General features: G+C 41.9%; 1 protein-coding gene across 11 annotated transcripts in view; it reads left to right on the top strand.

Moving 5' to 3' along the window:
- Positions 1–25,310, top strand: part of PGGHG (protein-glucosylgalactosylhydroxylysine glucosidase) — a 58,303-nt gene that overhangs the window by 2,726 nt on the left and 30,267 nt on the right. For 4 of the 11 annotated variants that reach the window (XM_032959818.2, XM_032959816.2, XM_032959817.2 and 1 more), the window contains 9 exons: positions 1,219–3,330; positions 5,314–5,604; positions 13,255–13,465; positions 15,545–15,980; positions 16,268–16,387; positions 17,789–17,920; positions 19,634–19,745; positions 21,125–21,197; positions 23,921–24,057. In XM_032959818.2, coding sequence (XP_032815709.1) covers positions 3,318–3,330; positions 5,314–5,604; positions 13,255–13,465; positions 15,545–15,980; positions 16,268–16,387; positions 17,789–17,920; positions 19,634–19,745; positions 21,125–21,197; positions 23,921–24,057 — 1,525 coding nt within the window. In that variant the 5' untranslated portion in view covers positions 1,219–3,317. The remainder of the gene's footprint in view (positions 1–1,218; positions 3,331–5,313; positions 5,605–13,254; positions 13,466–15,544; positions 15,981–16,267; positions 16,388–17,788; positions 17,921–19,633; positions 19,746–21,124; positions 21,198–23,920; positions 24,058–25,310) is intronic. The other 7 variants (XM_032959819.2, XM_032959815.2, XM_032959813.2 and 4 more) reach the window with 3 other exon arrangements.

The raw sequence follows: 25,310 nt of genomic DNA, 5'->3' as shown, positions 1-25,310 counted from the left end.
ATTTAGGCTGGCCTGCCTACGATCCATCCTGGGTTTAACCAGGCTGGATTGTGTGAGGAGCTCACAAATCCTTGAAAGATGTGGACAAAGTCCCATCGGTGAGCTCCTCCAGCAGGCAAGGCTGTGTTGGCTGGGCCATGTAGCCCACATGCCCAGCCACCGCATGCCTAAACAGCTTTTGTTCGGTCGGATCGTGGGGCTAAACGGGTGTGGCACGGGCTACAGAAGAGATGGAGTGATGTCGTACAAGAGAATGTGGAGCTGAGTGGACTTGCCAATGACTGGTATCAGTGGTGTCAAGAGGCTCGTGAAGGACGCTACTAGCCAGTTGGAGGCAGTCCTCCAACAACAAGGAGGGCAGAGGAGCGCCGCTCACAATAGTGAGCGGAGCGCCGGTTGTCTAAAGGATAGCAAGGGCGTTCGACACTTCACGTGGCCTCAAGGTGCACATAGCCTGGCACAAGCGTCGTGGTGACGTCGCCGCCACTTAGTGCCAAATGACGGTTGCTGTATGGTATTGTGTAATATTTTTTACACTTTTAATTATTTTTCTATCTACGTGACTTTACTGAAATACAATGAATGTACATTAATAATGTTTGTGTGCAGATAACTAATTTTTCTATTACTTCTTTCGCTCAACTCATGTACACAGAAACCTGGTATTTTAATAATCACCTTGCAAATATTTACATACTTTCGTTTGTGTGCTCACAACTAATAATTCATTAATAACTTGGTCTGCATTAATATATTTGTTATTGTGTCAAATCACGTTGATAGATACCTACTTTTAAAAGAATCACCTTGCAAATATTACAATCATAATGTTTGTGTGTGGACAACTACTATTTATTTTCTTTGCTTCTTCTGCTAAACTCATCTACATAGAAAGTGTGTGTAAGTCGATGTGTGTGTCTGTCTTTTTCGCCCGGGCAACGCTGGGTACTTACCGCTAGTTCTCTATAAAAGTGTGACGTAGTTTGACTTCTGGTTTTTATGTTTAACATTATAATATAATCTGTACTATAAATAAAAGGTGACCTTAATAAATTTCAATAACAAGTTAATAATGAAAATTAATCATATTTAATTAAGTAGAACGTGTTGTTTATATTCATTTAAAGGTGTGCATGTTTACGTGACGTCACATTTCTCAAACCCCCCCTCCCCGTTACACATCGTCACAAATGTCTGGCCCTCCTCCCCCCCCCCCAGGTGCGTGACGTCATTTATGGACGGCCCCTAAGAACTGATGCTGCAGTGATTTTTTGGTGGTAACTATAATGTCATTCGGATTTTTCCTAGTAGGGAGTGTTTCGTCGAGCCTGTGAGTGTTCAAGAGTGTGAATGAGTAAGATCAAATGTGAGTGGGTATTTGAGTATTTAAATATTTTTTTCATGAATATGTGAAAGTGAGCGAATGGGTGTTTGAGAGTAAAGGAGTGTGCATTTTAAAATGATTGAGTGTGTAAGAGTGAGCGGGTGTACTTAAACGTGAGGACATGATGAGAGGCGGATGAGAACAGGTTGAAGTGATTGTAACGTCGTACTCAGATTGTAAATATGGTGGATTTGCTCTCCAATACACCTGTATGCTGTACTAGTAACGAATTGGCATGTTCTGTTTACGTGACAAACCTTAATAATTAGCTGTGTCGGGTGGTGGCGGGTTTAATGACACTTTTATATTTACGCGATCGAAGCCAAAAAACCTATATTATGGAAGGTTGAAGTGCTTATGCTAAACTGACCTTACTAATGAGAATGAGCACAGCAGTGTGTCTGAAGAAGACGTTTTAAGCAGTGTGTATTACCTGTTATGACATACAGATCATAAACATTGTTAAATAAAATGGACCAAAAGCTGAAAAGTACACAAAGGAGAATGGAACGATGCATGCAATTAAACTGAGAGACACAAAGAGGAAATAAATACACGAATTAGAGAACAAATGAAAGATTGATGCATATTTTGACTTCATAAAAGTCGCTTGGGCAGGACACATGGCAAAAAGGGATGATGGCTGATGTCATAGTGACAGAGGAAGGAATGCACCCGAGAGGTTGTCCACTGCAGAGATTTACCTCGCTCATGTGATCGATGGGTTCCTGTATTGCAGTATCATCATGAGCATTAGCGACATTGTCAGAATTATCAGCAGGCCGATAGATAATGAAAAATAACTGTTAAAAAGTAAAATATAACCTGCCTCATAGAAGTACGGCCATTTGTGTCTGAAACATTTTATAACAAATATAAACCCCTTCCTAAAGCATTATATAAACTAGCTTAAAACAACCATTTGACCCAAACATAAAAAAACGACATCCCAGAGATGGATTGTGTTCTGTGTTGAAAAGTAATTTTAAATTGGTTTTATATCAACGGTTCAGCCTACTAAACCGGCTCACATTCTTGTATGTAGACTGAGGCAACAGAGGTTACACAAAATGCGTTGGTGCGGGTGAACTTCTGATATTTTCGGTTGCCCCTAATGCTAAGGTCATAACTGATAAGGACCGTGTGGGCAACCTTCCCAACCCTGTTTACCTTGCTCTCACACCGTGTGTGTTATGTTTTGCCATTAACCATTGTTTCATGTAAGTTGGATGCAGTTGGTGAATGTTTCTTTGATCAAACTTTGTAGTAAATATTGGTTTGTACATTATACATGAAACACATGCAAATCATGGCATTTCTGAATTACTGACTAAAATAGAAAATCTAATTGTTTTTTTTCATTGTTACATTAAGTTATACTTTTAGGAGTAGCTTATCCAAGTATTTAAAGTCCAAACAACAAGCTTGTATTTTTTCTTATAATATGTTAATTTAACAATCTCAGTCATTTTCATTTAAATATCCCTAATGCAAAGCTCCAATAAGTAATGCCAAAGAACACTTTGTTCCTACATCTACAAGAAACACAGCAGCCACTTGTGGTTCCTTACAGGAACAATTCTGGGTGCACTAACTCAGGAAATGTTGGCAATGTCATGGGCACTGGCTCCAAACATTTTCCTTCCCTTTTCTATCCAAAGTTTAGGGCTGAAGGCAGAACTGGGGCAGCTACGTAGGCTTGTTTCATTTCTGCGCAAGTGGGCCAAGAGGGACTTTAGCAGATGGTGATTAAATGTTTCCTCATTTGGTGGAAGACATCTTAAATACATTGTGTTACCACTGTTGAAGAAATGCGCATGAAGTCCTGATAGGGAAGTGAAATCACACCCACCATTAAAAGCCATTATAGCATTTTGAACTCCCTTGATTAGCTCATCTGTGACTTTACATTGTCCACATCATCTACAACATCATGTTTCTAAAAGGTAAGAAGTATGACTGAACCAATGCTCCAGATAAGATGCACTCCTAGAAGGCCATGCTACTGGTGGGTTATGTATAAAATGCCTTTATCTTTTTTACGTGGATAGACATTTTAGGAGGTGTTATTTTTAAGTCAATATGATTCTTCGCATCCTGCCATGAAATTTGGTGAAATCTTTTTATGGTCACTCGAGTGCTGAATTTGGACAGATACAACGCATATCTTAACTGTGATGTACACTAATTCAAAAGTTTGCCTCTGCAACGTTAATCATGGTTTAAATGTTTAAGGGAAGAGCTGGCGGTTGAGAAATATCTACACAAAAAAGGAAGGGCAAGTTTAATTTAATATTGACACATGATAAGCATGAAAAAAATTGCCTGCCTAAATACGAATTGTAATAGCAAAAGACTGAGAGCACGTTAAATATGGGTGTAATTTCATGTTAGGGCAGCATGTGTTGGTGAGAAGTGTTACCAACGTGTGGCGCTCTGTGGCACACCGTCCTGACAGCTTTTCGGGCGGAAGGCATCTCGCGCTGTGTCCCTCTGGTGCTAGATAACACCCACGTGCGTAGTTCTTACGCACTCGTGCTAATCGCACTGCTATGCTGCATGAAGCTCAATAATTTGATACAAATGCTTCATTTGTATTTATTTGGTGAGCTATTTGATAACGTTTCATAGTGATCGGTTTGGAGGTTTTACATTTTATTACGGTATAAGCTTCATGATCATGTAGTAAATTTAGCAAATGATCTTTATATCATGATTATCATTGCAAATTTTGATGGTTTTAAATATTATTTCTGAACAGTTAATGAAATAACGATAATTATAAATTATTAAAAACAAAGTATACCCATGGAATTATTGTAAAACTTTTCTGAGTATTTTTACAGCATGGTGGTTATATGACATTACTTTCTGACAGCATGCACGTCATAATGTTACATATTTTACAGATAAAAATTGCAAAGACTAATGGAAGGCTTATGTTGAGTGAACTTAGTGGAATAACATTTAAGTCGTCTGTACTTTAAATAAATCAAAGCACAATACAAGATGATAAAACTGTTAAATGGTTAAAAAGTTAAGGAAAACTGATATCACAATAATATCGTGAAACTTTATTGTAAAAACATACCCCAACAACCATAGTTTTCATGAAAATATGGCATGTGTCCTCAGACAGATGGACCAACCAACATATAATCCTCAGGCATAGCAATAAGTAACCCATATTATTGGTTCTTTCGATAAAGTCACGTAGAAGGGAAACAATACAATAATACAAATATTAAACAATACAATTCTCACGACGTTTCGACTGCAACACAAGCAATCATCTTCAGGTGTGAAAACCACAGCAAGAAAATTTGAAAAAAGTGGCAGTTTTTTCTTAACGTTAGCACCACGGAGAGCGATTTGGCAGTTATTCAGATGGACGAGTCCATCTATGTTCGGAAAAGAGGAGGGGGGAGACGAAGATAATAGAATGCGGTCTGAAAGCCACCGTAAGCGTGAACAATCAATTAAAACCCGAAATGGTTTATCAAATCCTTTCAATGATTGCTAAGCCAGAATCCATCTTCTCGGTTGAAATTGTCTCTGTGTTTGTATATGTGGATAGCCTCATTAACGAATCTCATGGTAGCCAGATGGCTTGCAGAGAACCTCTGTCTTGGAGAAGTCAATGTAATGTGAGCCCACTGAATTATAACAGTGATCTGCCACAGCCGAGGTGTTGGTCCTACCGTGTTTTAGGTCTGCTTTGTGTTCACGAATGCGGTCCGAGACTTGTCGTTTGGTTTCTCCAATGTAACTACTACCACAGAGGCAGAAGTTGCAGAAGTTGCTGTACATACTCTACCAGTCCTTACATTTTTTATTTGGAATTGCCTTTATTTTTTTATGAAGTTGAAAGAAATGACTGTAATCGTACAACACATTTGCAGGTAATGTGTTATGTTTTTGTTTTTCAGGTTACGCACTGACGCAGGCCTTCGTTGTCTGCGTGGGCCTCAGTATGGAGACTCCCAGAAAGGACCCTGCGGTGTTTGTGGCCTCTCAGTTGCCCTCAGATGCACGGTTCATGGCGGTGCTTGCCAATGGGTACCTAGGCACCCAGGTGTACGGCCGCTCGCTGCACATGGGCGACGTTTACAACGGGAACGGGACGCAGAGCCACCGTGCGCATATCCCCTCCACGCTCAATGTGCTGCTCTCGAACACAGGCCCAGGGGAGCTCCTGTATGGCCTCAACACCAGGAAAGGTACGTACTGTTGCAGGCACTGATGCCTTGTGACATTTGTGTGTCAAGAACATCCACACTGCCCAGAAGTGTGCGCTTGTCTTCCATGACTATGACCATCAATTTTTCACAATGGTTTTTGATTGTTGTGTATTTTGTGTTTTATTACAGTAGCATTTAGAAGTACAATGAAACGTATAAATGTGTAGTGACTGTGATTGTCACTGTGTGGTGCCGGGCTTACGAAGCCACGGCGGATAATGTGTTGACATTACGTGTAGCCCGCTCACTGGGCATAGGACCAGCCCTAGCGGGGCTTGGGTGAGCGCTGGTCAGCGCGGAGGCACCACATAGAGTGTGCGGTGCAGGCTCCCGGTGAGGGAGCGAGAGGGAGCATCAGCCAGCCAGGGTTACGTTGGGGCATGATACGCCGGTTGACCTGCCGACACGTGACCGGATGATGTTGGAGGGGGGCCACCGGTGGACGGGGGCCGCTGGGCGGTCACGTGGTCTAAAAGAGGGGAGCCTTCGAGAAAGAGCTCGAGAGATCTAGAAGGTGGGCGTGGCAAGGGGCGGAGTCAGCCCCAGCCCAGGCCGATTTAACGGGGGCCTCGTGAGGGGATCGGGGTCCTTTGTGTTACTGGTGATGAAGATCCACATCGGGTAAAAGAAGCCTCTAACCACGCGGTCCGTGACCCAGCTTGTGGTCCGGGCTGGGATAGCGAACCGTGTCTAGTTCTGCCATAGCGTGGCTAGATGAGTATTCAACACCGAAGTGTAGGTTGTGTTATGTTATGTTGATTTATTGAATAAATAGTGTTGCTTCCAAGACGTCTGCGACTCAGTTGGACTCACTACAAATGTATAGAAATATGTAAAATATGCAGTACAATATTTATTTAAGATGCACGCTCTACCCCATTAACCGTCTGATCAGGCATATCATGATTCAACCCCGCTCTGCCCCATCTCTTCTTTACCTACCCCTCAGCAATGCAATGACCTGTGCTATTTTTTGTCTGGTGTTTTTTTAATCTCCAATTTTCTCTCTTGTTTTGCTCGTATGTATTGTCTCCTATTGTTTGTCCTGTTCTTTGTTGCATGTAATTGATTTCCCTAAAGGTAACATCTGTATATAAATGTTTTTTTTAATTGTGCTGTACTAGTGACGAATTGGCATGTTCTGTTTACGTGACAACCCTTACTAGTTGGCTATGTTGGGTGGTGGCAGGTTTTAACGACACATATTTATGTGATCTAACCCAAAAATAACCTCTTATGGATAAATCATTAAGCCGACTTAAATGGTGAAAATTTCTTTTCAACAAAGTTTCTTAAAACAATGTTTACATCCATGTGGAGCAACATGGCATAATGATGGCCATTTTCCTACACAATCTGAATTATTTGCATTCAGAGAATCACGTGGTCTATTGCACAAAAACACAGCCATTCGGCCGCCACGCAATTGTGAAATGTCCCAAAGTGGGAAAGGTAAGGACAGGATTAGGGTGGAGCCAATGATGACAGAAGGTTACCGCAAAACATGTGGCATTTGAGTTCAAGGAAGCTAAGTAGATCAATGATACATCCTTGCACAGGCCGTTGTATAACGTGGGGTATGCAGTGCATTGCTGGAATTCTACGAGCATACTTAATGTGATGATGTCGCACCGGTTGCGCTATTGGAGTAAAATAGTTTAAAAGACCAAAAAAAATCACTTATGATTGAGAATTAATTTTGCTGATTGAACCCATTTAATTCAGCATGAGGTTCATGTTTTATAATATTCACTTGGGCACGAGCTCTCTGCCTCCGCGAAATACTGACATAGCTAGGCTGAGGAGGGAACCTTCCCTCATCTCCGCAGTATGCGCCTATGAGAGGAATGTCAAACATTTGGTCCAAACCACAGATTGCTGGATTTTCAAGGCACTGCAGTACAACTCTAACTGAGTTATGTGTAAGCCAGCATTATTTACCATTTTACAAATAATTTTTCTTTGAAGATAAGAGTTATATGCTATATGGAAACAACTCTCTGGAACTGCTATGCATTCATACAGTGATGGAAAAAAGTATTTGATCCCTTGCTGATTTTGTATGTTTGCCCACTGACAAAGAAATTATCAGTCTATAATTTTAATGGTAGGGTTATTTGAACAGTGAGAGACAATAACAACAAAAAAATCCAGAAAAACGCATGTCAAAAATGTTATAAATTGATTTGCATTTTAATGAGGGAAATAAGTATTTGACCCCGCTGCAAAACATGACTTAGTACTTGGTGGCAAAACCCTTGTTGGCAATCACAGAGGTCACGAATCTTGTAGTTGGCCACCAGGTTTGCACACATCTCAGGAGGGATTTTGTCCCACTCCTCTTTGCAGATCTTCTCCAAGTCTTTAAGGTTTCGAGGCTGACGTTTGGCAACTCAAACCTTCAGCTCCACAGATTTTCTATGGGATTAAGGTCTGGATACTGGCTAGGCCACTCCAGGACCTAAATGTGCTTATTCTTCTTGAGCCACTCCTTTGTTGCCTTGGCCGTGTGTTTTGGGTCATTGCCATGCTGGAATACCCATCGACGACCTATTTTCAATGTCCTGGCTGAGGGAAGGAGGTTCTCACCCAAGATTTGACGGTACATGGCCCCGTCCATCGTCCCTTTGATGCGGTGAAGTTGTCCTGTTCCTTAGCAGAAAAACACCCCTAAAGCATAATGTTTCCACCTCCATGTTTGACGGTGGGGATGGTGTTCTTGGGGTCATAGGCAGCATTCCTCCTCCTCCAAACACGGCGAGTTGAGTTGATGCCAAAAAGCTCCATTTTGGTCTCATCTGACCACAACACTTTCACGCAGTTGTCCTCTGAATCATTCAGATGTTCATTGGCAAACTTCAGACGGGCATGTATATGTGCTTTCTTGAGCAGGGGGACCTTGCGGGTGCTGCAGGATTTAATTCCTTCACGGCGTAGTGTGTTACCAATTGTTTTCTTGGTGACTATGGTCCCAGCTGCCTTGAGATCATTGACAAGATCCTCCCGTGTAGTTCTGGGCTGATTCCTCACCGTTCTCATGATCATTGCAACTCCACGAGGTGAGATCTTGCATGGAGCCCCAGGCCGAGGGAGATTGACAGTTCTTTTGTGTTTCTTCCATTTGCGAATAATCGTACCAACTGTTGTCACCTCTCCAAGCTGATTGGCAATGGTCTTGTAGCCCATTCCAGCCTTGTGTAGGTCTACAATCTTGTCCCTGACATCCTTGGAGAGCTCTTTGGTCTTGGCCATTGTGGAGAATTTGTAATCTGATTGATTGATTGCTTCTGTGGACAGGTGTCTTTTATACAGGTAACAAGCTGAGATTAGTAGCACTGCCTTGAAGAGTGTGCTCCTAATCTCAGCTCGTTACCTGTATAAAAGACACCTGGGAGCCAGAAATCTTTCTGATTGAGAGGTGGTCAAATACTTATTTCCCTCATTAAAATGCAAATCAATTTATAACATTTTTGACATGCGTTTTTCTGGATTTTTTTGTTGTTATTCTGTCTCTCACTATTCAAATAAACCTACCATTAAAATTATATACTGACCATTTCTTTATAATAAAGGTTTTTGGGTTAGATCGCGTTTATTTATAAATGTGTCGTAACCCTCCACCACCCGACACGGCCAATCAGCAAAAAAAAGTGTCACGTTGACAAAAGACAAATAATTCACTACTTCAGCCCACCGGTGTGTTGAAGAGTTAATCCACATTTACAGTTTGAGTACGACGTTTCGCTGGTAAATACTTCCAGCATCATCGGGCAATTTGCCAGAATGGTAAAGCCCTTGCTTGCTCCCGGTTTTATATAGAGCAGCAGGGTGACGTCATCACTTAACTCATCAGGTGCAGTGATTAGAGGCGGAGGGGGGGGTAATGTAATTATATAATCGATTAGTAATCAGTCATTGGTTATGATTAGTAATGAGTTGTAGGTTAGTAATTCTTTAAATCAAAATGTAATGTGTATTATTTAATAATACGCTTCCAGGCCGCACTAAGCCGGTAGCTGTCAGAGCGATTAAAGTTATTCTTGTTCCTCTCAATTTCAATGGATTCTCCAATTAGTCTTTGCCAGTAATAATTAGTTTTACACACCACTGCAACATTGTCAAAATCAATTGAGTGTCCTTGTTGACAAGCATGTTCTGCCACTGCCGACAGTTGTGTTTGAGATAATTTAATATTTCTCTGATGTTCTTTTAGTCTTACGCTGATGTTACGTCCCGTCTGCCCAATGTAGCAGCTGCCACATGAACAATTAATCCGATATACACCTTCTGTTGATAGTTTAGGTAATGCGTCTTTAGTGCAAGATACTAGTTTTTGAATTTTGTGTACTGTACCAAATCTTACTGTAATGTTTTGCTTTTTCAAAACGCGGGCTAATTTGTCAGTTACTCCTGAGATATATGGAATTTTTATTGTTTTAACAATCTGGTCGCTTTCAGTAGTATTGCTTTGCGATCGTGATTTGGCATTCAGTGCTCTGTTAATTTGAGCATTATTGTAGCCATTCTGTCGTAGTGCGTCTTTAACGTGTTTAATCTCTCTCACTAGACTCTCACCATCTGACACTGTTTTCGCCCGATGTACGAGCGTCTTGATAAGAGAGGATTTTTGAGCTGGATGATGATGTGATTCTGCATTCAGATAGGCATCAGTGTGCGTTTGCTTTCTGTAAACGCTGTGTGTTATTTTACCGTTTAGGCCATGTCCAAGCAAAATATCTAGGAATGGGAGTGTGTTATTCACCTCCATTTCCATGGTGAACTGGATGGCCGGGTTTTGTGCATTGAGATGATTTAGAAAATCATTAAGTGTATCTCTACCATGTGGCCAGACAACCAAAGTGTCATCCACATACCTAAACCAAAAGGATGGTTTTAATGTGCTCGAGGCAAGTGCTCTTATTTCAAAGTTTTCCATGTACAAATTTGCTATAGCAGGGGATAAAGGAGAACCCATTGCTGCTCCTTCCTTTTGTTTAAAGAAATCCCCTCTCCATAAGAAGTAAGTGTTATTTAAACAATGGCCAGCAATAGACTCCTTCCACATAATGAGGCAGAGATGGCTAGACATGAGGTTGCTAAAATAATTGAGAATAGCAAAGTTCCAAAAGTAAATATTAGCTCTAACGAGGCAAAAGCCTTAAGAGAGCTGCGTGTAAATAAGGATATCCAAATCCTAGCAGCTGATAAAGGCCGCACTACTGTAGTGATGTCACGAGCCGATTATGATAATAAAATTAGAAATTTACTAGAGGAAAGTACCTACATTAAAATTAAACGAGATCCAACTAATACTTTAGAACGTAAGACCACTGCAATAATTGCAAATTCATTAATCCCTAAAAATGAGCAATACCTAATTAAGCCAAGGGCCTCAAAACCACCTAGACTCTATGGGCTACCAAAGATTCATAAAATCGGCATCCCATTACGACCCATAGTCAGTACAATTGGCTCTGCCACATATCAATTAGCAAAATATATAACCAAACAAATACAGCCCTACATCGGTAAGACATCTTCATTCATAAAAAATTCAGAACATCTTGTGAATGTGATTAAAGATATTAAACTTACTCCTGATGATATTCTGGTAAGTTTTGATGTGATTTCTCTATTCACTAAGGTTCCAGTGGACGAATCGCTTAAATTACTTGATACACTAGTAAAGAATACCGGTTTACAAAAAGATATTCCGAAACTTGCTGGCCATTGTTTAAATAACACTTACTTCTTATGGAGAGGGGATTTCTTTAAACAAAAGGAAGGAGCAGCAATGGGTTCTCCTTTATCCCCTGCTATAGCAAATTTGTACATGGAAAACTTTGAAATAAGAGCACTTGCCTCGAGCACATTAAAACCATCCTTTTGGTTTAGGTATGTGGATGACACTTTGGTTGTCTGGCCACATGGTAAAGATACACTTAATGATTTTCTAAATCATCTCAATGCACAAAACCCGGCCATCCAGTTCACCATGGAAATGGAGGTGAATAACACACTCCCATTCCTAGATATTTTGCTTGGACATGGCCTAAACGGTAAAATAACACACAGCGTTTACAGAAAGCAAACGCACACTGATGCCTATCTGAATGCAGAATCACATCATCATCCAGCTCAAAAATCCTCTCTTATCAAGACGCTCGTACATCGGGCGAAAACAGTGTCAGATGGTGAGAGTCTAGTGAGAGAGATTAAACACGTTAAAGACGCACTACGACAGAATGGCTACAATAATGCTCAAATTAACAGAGCACTGAATGCCAAATCACGATCGCAAAGCAATACTACTGAAAGCGACCAGATTGTTAAAACAATAAAAATTCCATATATCTCAGGAGTAACTGACAAATTAGCCCGCGTTTTGCAAAAGCAAAACATTACAGTAAGATTTGGTACAGTACACAAAATTCAAAAACTAGTATCTTGCACTAAAGACGCATTACCTAAACTATCAACAGAAGGTGTATATCGGATTAATTGTTCATGTGGCAGCTGCTACATTGGGCAGACGGGACGTAACATCAGCGTAAGACTAAAAGAACATCAGAGAAATATTAAATTATCTCAAACACAACTGTCGGCAGTGGCAGAACATGCTTGTCAACAAGGACACTCAATTGATTTTGACAATGTTGCAGTGGTGTGTAAAACTAATTATTACTGGCAAAGACTAATTAGAGAATCCATTGAAATTGAGAGGAACAAGAATAACTTTAATCGCTCTGACAGCTACCGGCTTAGTGCGGCCTGGAAGCGTATTATTAAATAATACACATTACATTTTGATTTAAAGAATTACTAACCTACAACTCATTACTAATCATAACCAATGACTGATTACTAATCGATTATATAATTACATTACCCCCCCCTCCGCCTCTAATCACTGCACCTGATGAGTTAAGTGATGACGTCACCCGGGAGCAAGCGAGGGCTTTACCATTCTGGCGAATTGCCCGATGATGCTGGAAGTATTTACCAGCGAAATGTCGTACTCAAACTGTAAATGTGGATTAACTCTTCAACACACCGGTGGGCTGAAGTAGTGAATTATTTGTCTTTTGTCAACGTGACACTTTTTTTTTGCTGATTGGCCGTGTCGGGTGGTGGAGGGTTACGACACATTTATAAATAAACGCGATCTAACCCAAAAACCTTTATTATGAATAATATTGGTCGCGAAAGCCTACGTGTTAAACTGATCATTTCTTTGTCAGTGGGCAAATGTACAAAATCAGCACTGTATGTGTTTAAATATACATGCACAACCCATAGTCGTAGGAGTTTGAACATGACCACCCTGGTCTCTGGATTGATGAAGGCATGTCGCATAGACTTGTGAGCATAGAATAATCCAACAAAGCATTTTTCTGCATTACTCTCTTTTACCACAATATACCACAGCTTCTCAGCTGCATGTCAACTAATATGTGCATGGTGGTCACTCATCTAAGCACTATCCAGTCTTAATTCTGCTTTGCTTTTGAGGCCTGATGAGATTGGGCTAATTTTTGGGTGATTTGGTAATAGGCTTGTGTGCATATATGTAGTGTATTTTTGTATGTAGCCTTTATGAACCTACACAAGTGTTGAATTCTCTTGCAGGTGTGTTTGAATGCGTGCTGAAGAGCGAACATATGCTGGTGGTGCAGCGAATGTACGCGCACCGCTCCCGTAGAAACCTGCTGGTGCACAGCGTGCATATGCAGCGCACTGGCCCGGACCTATCTCCCCTCCACCTCAACCTTTCCAGCAGCTTCACACCTTTCAGCGAAGATATTGACTTTAAAGAAGGGTCTGCATTTCTTGAAGCAAGGTGGGATGCAGCGTATGATTTAATTGCTGCTTTGCAAAGGTTATACATTTTAACCTCGAGGGAGTTTTAAAGGAGTATTTTTTTTTTATAGATGTACATTTCAAAATGAATGCACACAGGAACAATTGTTTTAAAAATCAACCAAAATGAAGAGCTCATCTCGTCATCGATGCCACCACACCTTGCCGTCGCTTGCTTCCACAATTTACACCCGACCTCCATAAACCACAGTTACTCTATCCATCCATCTAGCTTTGCGTGTTCCCCTTAGTTGCTGATCTCGAGGTGCAACTGCAATGCTTGTGTAGGGACGTAAGTAGCGTCCCTACAAGGTGTATGCAGTAAGCACCCACGATTTATGATTGAGGGCACATACCTCTGCAGGGAGTCGACGGAGACATTGCGGGAAGCGGGCCCTGCTTGGCGGGGCCCCGTTGCTGGAGAAGAGAGGGGATGTGCCGGCTCAGGGGAGTTAAGGGGACCCGGATGTGAGGGCCCGGGGACATGTGACGCTGGCACCTGTTCTTCTCAAGAGACCGAGCAGGAGGCGTGGCCGGGGGCGGCATGGGGCCAGGTTCGGGGGGGAGGAGAGAGGAACGGGGGCGGAGAGGAGGGCTCAGTCCAGCGTGGGAAGCGATCGGTGCGGCGGCGCGGGGAGCCCGGGAGATCGACTATAGGGGCTGAGGGATAAGGCGACCCCTTCCAATGGGTCTAGTATAGATTCCCGTTCCCAACTGTTGCCTTCTAGTGTTGTGTTAAGTGTTGCGTTATCCCTAGGCTAGATGTTATAATAAAGTGTGGTGCCTCCAGATTTCTGCATGTGCCTCGTCTGACACACTACACTTGTCTCAGTAACTTGCTCTCCTCCATCCACAAGTATTCTTCATTTGCTACATATCAATAACCTTACTGTCACCCATTTTCAGGTGGGGAGACAGACATTCGTTATCTTGCTCTTTACTTTCCCAATGTTTGGCACCACCTTGTTAATACAGAAGTAGTCTTTAACTGTACACCCATAATGTATCGGTATGTACGTTGAACTTCTTTCACACCGTACATAGCCAACCATGCTTATCCGAGGTGCAATTAATGTGTCCGCATGTGGCATGGTTGTGTTTATTATGTTATCAAAATTATCTAACAGCGTGTTGACCCATTTAATGTGAGGTTATTAAACATTTAGTATTTTGGTATTTTAAAACATGCTTTTCTTGTGTTTTTTAAAATGATTTATTATGATAATATAATTGTGACATCGGTAATACATGAGAACATATATTCACATCCATTTGAAAGCTGACCAGATGGCCTAGGGGCTCAGAGTGCTGAATTGGCATCGCTGAGACTTGAGTTCGAATCTGTATCTCGGCATTCCGTGAATCTGGGTTCTGAAGTGTCGTGAGTGGAGTTTGAGCTGAGTAACCAATGACTGCGCAGAGAAACATCACATTAAATTTGGTTTTTAACTTAATTGGGTTAAATCGCAACTTTGAGTGTTTCAAATATTGTTTAAAGCTTCATGTGGTGAACATGTGGGGAAGTGTGCTACCTAGTGTGTGGATAAGAAGACTTCACATGAAGTGTTATCAGAAGTGTTATACCTTTTAATGTGAGCTGTTATGTAACACATGGTATTCTGCCACCAATAGCCCAATTATCAATACGTTGGCAAAAATACAAACATACAACATCCATTTGAATGTTGAAGTCATTCTCAAATGTAACAGGGAGAAAAGTTTAGGAGCATCCTTTTTTAAACTATAAATTTATAGATCATGGGGTTTAATTGACAGCATGTTGTGATGCAATGGCTTACGCACTGCGATACGAACTCATTAACCTGGCTAACATCACTGGCGAGTAATATCTGAACCAGTCTTGGGGCCCCCCCATTCACTATCTCGGATTGACCGGTGTGGGGAAGTATGGGCAAATAACCCCCATGCCTGAGAAGGGTAAAGAGTCCTTCATACAACAGTGGATTGACAAAGGGCTGTAAATTATTTCTTATTAGACTGATAGAAAATGCATTGACTTTCTCAGGGACTTTCTCATTGTACATATGATTATCTGCAGGTACATCTATGGTGAGATTCATGCGCCGGAAGGGAAAGAATGTTCAAAGACCACTGTGCATATGGTCTGGACACCAGTCCCCACTTGCTTGGAGCTGCCCGCTGGACAGATCGTGAAAAAGTGGACATTTCTAACAGCCCTGAGCACGGATGAGAGTGAAGCCAAAGCCGAATACCGTGCAGGTCTGCGTGCAGCTGAGACACGCGAGCTGTACCACACCCACAAGGCAGCCTGGTCCCAGCTGTGGGCCGCAAGCTGCATTGACATGACTGGAGACTTTTACCTTACCCAGGTGTTGTATGCGTGCATGTTCTACATGCTCAGCGCATTGCCGTCTGCGAGCACGTTGGATTATCCCTTCTTTGGAGTGAGTCCTGGTGGGCTGTCCAACGGAGAGAGAAACGAGGACTATCTTGGACACATCTTCTGGGACCAGGTAGCTTTGCATGGCTTGTAACCTGTAATAGTGGCCACTTTGGTAGTGTTACGTAAAATTATAATCACATATTTAATGGGACCTCCCTTGCCAATATCAAAATATAAGAATGTTTTACCCTTTCTGTTAATAAACATTGCGAAGGGAGGTCACATGGGTAGGGACATTTATCAAATGATCTATGGAGAAGTGTGAAGGTTCCCTCTAAACCTACTTTCCAATTTGTAATTCGAATTTAACGTGGTTGACGTAAAAAGTGGTTTTGTGTGGTCACATTGTGTTTTCAGGAGACATGGATGTATCCCGTAGCGCTGTTGTTCCACCCCAGGGTTGCGCGCACCATGCTGGAGTACCGTGTGGCACGGCTCGGCGCCGCACGTGAAAATTCTCGCGCCGCTGGACACAGGGTACCGAAACTGCTTGCAGGCGTGCTTTGTTTACTATTTATTCATTATGGATGCATTGTTTGCACTAACTTCACTCCTTTGAATTATAACGTCACTCTATCCACAATAGAGGTTTTTGGGTTAGATCACGTCGTTAAAACTCGCCACCACCCGACACGGCCAACTAGTAAGGGTTGTCACGTAAACCGAACATGCCAATTTGTCACTAGTACAGCGCACCGGTGTGTTGGAGAGCCAAGCCACAACATTTACAATCTGAGTACGACGTTTCACAAGCAATTACAAGTAGCTTCATCAGGCGACAGCTAGATTTGTGGAGAAGTCTTAACTTGCGTTCCTTATATAGAGGCGTAGATGTGGTGACCACGCTTCTGTGCTCTTGCGCAAAGTGGGGTGGGGATGGATTACTGAGTCAATGTACATTATGCATGTGCATTATGCGAGCTCTTTCATCTTGTCCTTCCTGTCTCGCATAATGCACATGCATAATGTACATTAACTCAGTAATTCATCCCCTCCTCCACTTTGCGCAAGAGCGCAGAATTGTGGTCACCACATCTACCCTTTTATGTAAGTGTAGAGGAGTAGTGTGATGACGTCATGTCATGAGCACTGTAAGGAGACAACCTCAAGAAAGGGGGTGGGTTTGAGTGAAGGGGAGGAGCCGCCCAAGGGGGTGCTTAAAGGGGACCCTGTGACGTGAGCGGGGTCGTTGTGGGGAGCCAGAGGTGGATCGGCGGCGAGAAGTCTCTCCCGCTCGTGACCGGACGGTGTTGGTTTAACCCCCATCTGGGGTCGACGAGTGGGTGAGCCGGGGAGATAGCCGAGAGTAGCTCTACAAGACGTCTGGGAGAACCCGGTCGTAGTGAGAGAGCCCGAGGGATAGCCGAAGTTAGGGCGAGTAGAGCCTGGGCGTCCACGGGAAGGACCGAGTGTAGAGAACACCTACCTCTGGGGTAAGCCGAGTGTTACCCTTGTTAATAAACGGCGAAAGTCCTTATATGAAGGTCCGTCTCCGTGTGGTTCTACGCCTCAACATAAGGAACGAAACAGTTAAGACTTTTCCACAAATCTGGCTGTCGCCTGATGAAGCTAGTTGTAATTACTGGCGAAACGTCGTACTCATTGTAAATATTGTGGCTTGGCTCTCCAACACACCGGTGCGCTGTACTCGTGACGAATTGGCTTGTTTGGTTTACGTGACAACCCTTTCTGGTTGGCTGTGTCGGGTGGGGGCGGGTTTTAATGATACATTTATATATTACGCGATCTAACCCCCAAAAACCTCTATTCCGGATGATATGGTCGCGAAAAGCCTACGTGTTAAACATAACTCTAACTGGTCTGTTAACGTGAGCCATCTTTTTGCAAATGGAAACGTTGCTCATTTTTTGTCAACAGGGAGCAAAGTACCCCTGGGAGAGCGCTGTGGCTGGACATGAAGTTTGCCCGGAAGACATTTACGGGCAGCAGGAAATCCACATCAATGGAGATGTGTCCTTTGCTTTCCAGCAGTACTTCCTTGTGACTCAGGTACCATACACAGAACCCAATGGGAGCACAGTGATGGTCCAAACCAGTAACTTTTGTATAGCATGTACAGTTATGTATATTTTCAGAAACATAACGTAATGAATGTCCTTTTAAATTTTGATTCAAAGCTTTCGTGACTGCAGTAATTCATATTCTTAGCTCTTTCGGTAAAGTCACGTTGAAGGGAAACAATAAAATAATAAAATATATATAAAACAATAAAAAATATTTTATTGTTTCCCTTCAACGTGACTTTACCGAAAGAGCTAAGAATATAAATGTCCTTTTAGGCAATGTTTTCCAGTTATCTTCCGTGAAAGACAGACATTTGCCTCTCAATCACCTCCATTTTACAAGTCTATGGTAGGGATCACTGTCTTTAAATATGTAGTGTTTTTATTTCATGCAGACAACTTCTTTCTCCGGTGTCACTTTTATTAAACAGAACTTCTCGCGTTCAACACCACACAACTCCGTCGAACTCTCCCGCCGGCGCTGCTCGCCTCCTTCGCTCTGCTTGCTCCGCTCTCTTAACCTCTCCACTGCTAGCCTGTTCTCTCTCTCCCTCTCACTCTCCTAGCCTCTCCACTGCTCGCCTGTTCTCTCTCTCTCTCTCACTCTCCTAGCCTCTCCACTGCTCGCCTGTTCTCTCTCTCTCTTACTCTCCTAGCCTCTCCACTGCTAGTCTCTCCTTGTTCTTCTGCTGGCTCTCTTCTGCTAACCTATCACCTCACACTCTCCTCGCTGCTTCACGACTAGCCTTCCACTATATATTCTGCTAGCTTCTCTACTGCTGGTCTTCCTGCTATACACTCTGCTAGCTTCTCTACTGCTAGCCTTCCGCTATTCACTCTGCTAGCTTCACTACTGCTAGCCTTCCGCTATTCACTCTGCTAGCTTATCTACTGCTAGTCTTCCGCTATTCACTCTGCGAGCTTTTCTACTGCTAGCCTTCCGCTATTCACTCTGCTAGCTTCTCTACTGCTAGCCTTCCGCTATTCACTCTGCGAGCTTCTCTACCGCTAGCTACACACGCTCACACTTAGGATTCCGCTAGCTCCTCTACTGCTAGCTTCTCTTCCCTCGCCTCTCCTACCTCGTCCTTGCCACCCGTGAGGGTTCAGCCATCACCACGTGTGAGGGCCAGGTGAGGAGAGCGGGGCTTGGGACTTCCCTTGTCTGTGTTTCTGCCTTCACTCCAACCAACTCAACTCCTCTGCCTCACGCTGCCGTATATATTATCCGTCTCCCTTCCGTTGCTCTATCGTCGCACCTGTCTTTCCCGATGCGACCTCACTGTCCGTAACTTCGCACATGCATGCACACAGCTTGCAAGCCCCCGCGCGCGTTATTTCACTACAAATATAAAGGCAACTGTTGACTGCCTGGCAATACGTTAATTAGCCTCTCCAGATGGTTCTAATTTTACCAACCAAATAATTAATGTGCTATTAGCCATAACTTTCCATTCTTCTCACTGATGAAGCTTCACACTCAGGTCAGGCAGCCTTGGATACACATTCTCTAGCTATTGCAATATGAGACAGTTTGTTGGGTTTTTTTGTGTTTTAAATGTCAACATTTTCAGATTACGTGAGCCCTTTAAGGTTTTCTCTTTTGTAAGAAAGACCTGGGTGACATAAGAAAAATATTCTGAATATTTTGCAGCATTGCAGATGCACATCTGTACTGATTGTCATTGTACTGTCACAGGATTTAAACTTCTTTTCACAACTGGGAGGATGGGATGTGGTGAAGTCTATCGCGGAATACTGGAAAAGCCGTGTGGAGTGGAATAAGTCTGAGAAATGCTATGACATTAACAGTAAGTCTTCTGTACACATAAGTATGGACAAGCTGCATGGGGAATTTGAGGTTGTTATTGAATAACAAAGACGTGCATTGTTAGATAATGGTACTGTACATGTGTACTTGGGAAGGCTAAGCAATAGCGTTACCGCAAATGGTAGCAATTGTCCAGTCTATTCGAGGTACAGGCAGTCCCACTCAATCAAAGCTTAGATTGTTGATTTCCTTGCACCTTCGCAAAAGTAAAAAAAAACTAAATGCAACAATCTTTAGTATTACTCTTTGGTTCTTTCGGTAAAGTCACGTAAGGTTTGACAAAATAATAGATCACGACGTTTCGATCACAACGCAAGCGACCGTTCTCACCTCACCTGAGGACGGTCGCTTGCGTTGCAATCGAAACGTCGTAATCTATTATTTGATCTACCTACGTGACTTTACCGAAAGAACCAAAGAGTGGATTCCTGCAGTCACGAAAGCTTCAAATCAAGGTTGAATCGTTCGTATTTTTGTGTTGTCTTTCATTTAAATAGATGTTTGTGTTTGGTGGCAAGCAGTCGTAATTTTATAGATGTCATTGTAACTTTAAAAAAGTCTCCACATATTTTAGCATAAACGTTTCTCTATCAATGGCAACTGACTCTGCCCACTTTGGGCCATTCTGCAAGTGTGCTGTAAAAGTGGAATGGGAGTGTTTGTGTGGAATTTGCCACATGGGTTACAAAATGTGGAATGGATCGAATTTTATCCCAAATATTAATAAAAAAACAGACGCAATTTTTTTCCTGATCCGGTAATTAGTGCAGTGTTATTAAAAGGGGGGCTTTGAGGATGTGTAAAATACAGACTGGTTGGAGTCAACAAGGCTTAGTAGGAATCACACATCATCCATTTCAGAATATATTTCCTCATCAGATTTATTAACTCTTTTACATAACCTGTGACCATATTTTTTAAAATCAATATTTTGATTACAACCATGTCGTTTTCTACAAATCACCTTTTTCACATTTTATTATCACTCCTGTTCTTTGTTACCAGCCTGCATGCATTTTTCTGTCGGATGTGTTTCTCATAATCTACAGAAAGTGTTTAAAAGTGATTTCGAGATATGTTTGTTTAAAGTGCTACATCATATCAGGGGCAGAGAAAATGCTGGAGGAAGTTTGGGTTGTTCAGGGGTTTTAGTTGTTTCAATGCAGTGCAAAGGGTGGGAATGTGGTGTTCAAAATCGGAACCATTTGAATCTGTAAGCCATGGTTCAAAGGACAGTATGAAATAGCAGTAGCTTCCAGTTCTACATAATATGATGATTTGCTTGCGATCGAAGAGGTTGATCCCACTGAGCCACTTGGGCACAACTGCTCTGTCACATTGAATGTGTTCTCTTTATAGATGTGATGCCTCCAGATGAGTACCATAATGGCGTCAAAAACTCTGTCTATACAAATGTCGTGGCTAAATACAGGTAAGGCGCTACTAACTCACGTAGGTAAAGGTGCAGCCTTGCAATTGCTTGCTCATGTCCCCGCTGGCAGAAGGGCCTCCACGAAAGAGAGCTCAAGATACCTTTAATCGAGAGTATTTTGGTCTACTCTTCCACACTGGCCAGACATCTTGAAAGAGGTGGAAATGTATACCCATGTTTTCCTCCCACCACTTTTGACCTTCCACTCAACTAACTTTACACCAACTCACAGAAATATTCTGCAGACCTTTGTATTGTTGTTCATCTATTTAATTTTAGCCTCTGAAATGTACAACTTCCATGAGTGATTAATGACAATGTGTAATGTATTGCTTTGATTAATCAATTACTTATTTCTAAAGCTCGCAGACAATTCATATGTATTAAAGCTTTCGTGACTGCATAAAATTACTCATTGTTTTTTTCGGTAAAGTCACGTATGTAGAAATACAATAAAATTATATTAAAACCAAAAACAATCACGACGTTTCGATCACAACGCAAGCGATCTTCATCAGGTGTAAAGAACAAATCACGGAGGTAAATACAACAAAAAGATGAGAGACGAGAATTCAACAAACCTGAAAAAACATTATGTGAAGCACATCCAGTCAGGCCAACAACACAGTTAGACACTTCCTGGCGGACCACGAATTTCAGAAGAGTGTTAAATTTCGTGTTCAACATTGGATTGCACATACCAGCATAGATAGAATGAAAAATACGAGGTACACGGTCAGTAGAAATACATATACAAGTCCACCAAGAGGTAAGGAGGGAGGAAAGACGGACAGGGAGGCAGAAAGGGGGGGCGGAGGGATGAACAGAAGCTTAAATAGGAAATACATAATGTTTTTTTCAGGTTTGTTGAATTCTCGTATCTCATCTTTTTGTTGTATTTACCTCCGTGATATGTTCTTGACACCTGATGAAGATCGCTTGCGTTGTGATCGAAACGTCGTGATTGTTTTTTGTTTTAATATAATTTTATTGTATTTCTACATATGTGACTTTACCGAAAAAAACAACGAGTAATTCATATGTGTTGTGGTGTAGGACTATCACACAGTAAGGTTCCAAGAACACTATCGCAGATACAAGAAATATGAGATTAAAATTTTAATGAGATTTGAAGGAACTGCCTTGGCAGTGGTATAGGCAGAGGATCCTATTAATTCATAATAACTATTCTGGCAAATTGCCCGATGATGCTGGATGTAATTACCAGCGAAACGTACTAAAAAATTGTAAATGTTGTGATTCACTCTTCAACACACCGGTGGGCTAATGTAGTGAACTATTTATACTCTTTGGTTCTTTCGGTAAAGTCACGTAGGTAGAAAAAATGATAGATCACGAGTTTTCGATCGCAACACAGGCAATCATCTTCAGGTGAAAAAGAAGGGGAAATCTGATGAGGCAGGGAGCTTTTATAAAGGTTTAGAGATGGGTGGGGCAGCTAATGTTAATATAGGAGCGAGTAGGAGAGAGACATTTGCTTGTACATGTAAGCTCGGCGAGGGCTGAGCTCGGCCAGGGCCCGGAAATTTGCTTGTAAATATAAATGTAAGCTCAGCGAGGGCTATTTGTCTTTTGTCAACGTGACATATTTTTACTGATTGGCCATGTCGGGTGGTGGAGGGTTGCGACACATTTATAAATAACGCGATCTACCCAAAAGCCTTTATTATGAATAATATTGGTCGCAAAAGCCTACGTGTTAAACTGGTCCTATTAATTACTACAATGTAACACAAAGTGCCACGTAATACTAAATAGCACCAGAAAATACCACATAGTACAACATTCCTTGAATATCATACACAACAATGCATTTTAAATAAATAACAGACACAACATAATTCGAGGTAATTATTTCAGTACTTTGTGGTACTTTGCGATACTTTGTGGTAATTATTGAGGTGCTTCGTGGCACTTTTTGGTAATTAGTGGGACCCCATTAACATTAAGTGTACAAACCTTGAAGTACAAAACTGCACTCAATACAGATTCTAATTTGAGCATGCACCTCCTAAACTCTTGACATCTTGCTGGCTTTGAGCACGTGGAAGCCTGGAGTTGTCTCTTGCCACATCTCAACTTTGCAGGATCTCACACCTCTGCTTGGTGCAACAGCTCCCGAATCCACATCTTTTGTTGAGACATATAACCATGCATTCGTGTGTCTATACTCCCCTGAAACTTGCTTTTCTCAAGACTAATTCTACAGCATGCGACTTATAGATTCGCATCACCACCATACTCAGATCCCTATGGCTCCTAATTCAACTATGTATCAACTGCAATAATGTTGTGGTCAATTCCGTGGTCTGTGTAAGACACACCTACGTGTTAAGCCTACGTGTTAAACTGACACCTAATCAGACTTGCCATCCCATGAAGTCTAATATTAAATAAAAACTCTCTCTTTACTTTTCATTTATTTTATTTGCTTATGTTATTTACTACTTAGATTTCTTGTGCTATTCGCTGCGCACGGTTGCAATTGACTCTGCTCAGTCAGTGTTAGCCGCTAAAAGGCGTGACGGGTTTCTGTTCTCAATCCTGTTGCTCCGTGCCTCCTGTACTGCTCCCATTCTGTTGCAATGTGTACTGATGCCGAATTTATTGAGGGTGATATTAGCACTTAAAAAATTTTTTGATTTGCTTTACTGTCTTCAAGATCCGTGTCGATTGTAATTTTAATATCCATTTTGCCACAGCCTTGACTTTGCCTCGGATCTGGGAGAACTACTGAAAGTTCCCGTCCCTCCGAAATGGAAAGACATTTCAAGCAAACTAAAAATTCCCATCGACCACGAGAAAAACTACCACCCAGAGTATGATGGATACAATCTCGGTAAAACATCCAAACTGTTTTCAGTATTAGAGGCATTCGTAAATCTTTGTTGAAAACTAGGGGAGATGCTATTGCGATGCAGATTATATTGTCCGAGTTTATCAATGAATTTGACACCTTATCCAAGTGGAAAAACCCAGATAAAGTGCTTAAATTGTTTTTCTTGATACGTTTCAATTGTGCAACACTTTCTGGCTGTTAGGGCCCTATGAAGTTTAATTTGTTCACTACCGCTTTACACAGCCTGGTCTATAATCTGAGGTTGCCCATTCTCACCTGTGATCACACTTTTTTGGGGTCCTTTCGATATGTTTGGCAACTTATGCTTATTTGTGAAAGAACATTACTTTTTATGTTTTGTTTTCTACCACTGCGCAAAAGAGAGCGGCTCGCAATCAGAAGGTTGAGCGTTTAAATCCTGGCTGGGGGTTGACTCAGCCCTTCATCTGCCTGGGGGTCAATAAATGAGTATCAACTTGTGGAAAATCAACCGTGGTTGTCCTAAGGATAGTTTCACTCCTGCCATAAGATTCTGCAGTTTCCACCACTTGCTCAGGGTTGCAAACAGGAGATGAGCACCAATGCCTAAATGTTCATTTCAGCAATAATTGTTTTTCTTTGTCCAATTATACATCTATTAATCAGATTGCTTTCCTCAATTTGCCACATATCGTTGCACAGAAAACTTATGAAAAAATATAGCAATAATAATATACGAAAAAAGTAAGTTCATGGTGAACAAAATAATAAAAAAGATTATAATCTTACCATAGAGACATCAACTTTGAAAACAGGAACAATAACACGTCTGAAAGCACTTTACGTTGAGACATAAATAAATAGCAATCAATGGTTGTGTGTGAAACAGCTTAAAATAAAGTTGATACATTTGTCTACAGATGTGTAAGCTAGGTTTTAAAAATGTTTTAAATCTTGAAAACCCAGTGTTTTCTCAAGCCAGAAGATGCTTCTTTAAACCTAGCTCTTGCGACTCCTACATTAGTCCATTTAAACATGGAGGTGTGTTTGGTGCTGGCCACCCACCCGCTCGTGTGCTGTGCCGACCTTCATAGGTGCTCGCTAACAGCACTTGCCCCAACAGTCTGTTCAGGCTATACGGGGATCTTTGTCTTTGTGGGGAGCGGTAATGTAGCGGTTAGCGCACTGCACTACGAACCCAGTGACCCGAGTTCAATTCCCGCTCACGGCCAACACCAGTGACGATTATCTGAACCGGTCTTGGGCCTCCTCTC

This window comes from Petromyzon marinus, chromosome 24 (genome assembly GCF_048934315.1).
Source record: "Petromyzon marinus isolate PM22_M1 ecotype Great Lakes invasive population chromosome 24, UKy_Petmar_22M1.pri1.0, whole genome shotgun sequence".
Taxonomy (NCBI): Eukaryota; Metazoa; Chordata; class Hyperoartia; order Petromyzontiformes; family Petromyzontidae; genus Petromyzon; species Petromyzon marinus.
The sequence above is the reverse complement of the archived record's forward strand: the minus strand, read 5'-3'. Positions and strand labels throughout refer to the sequence as shown.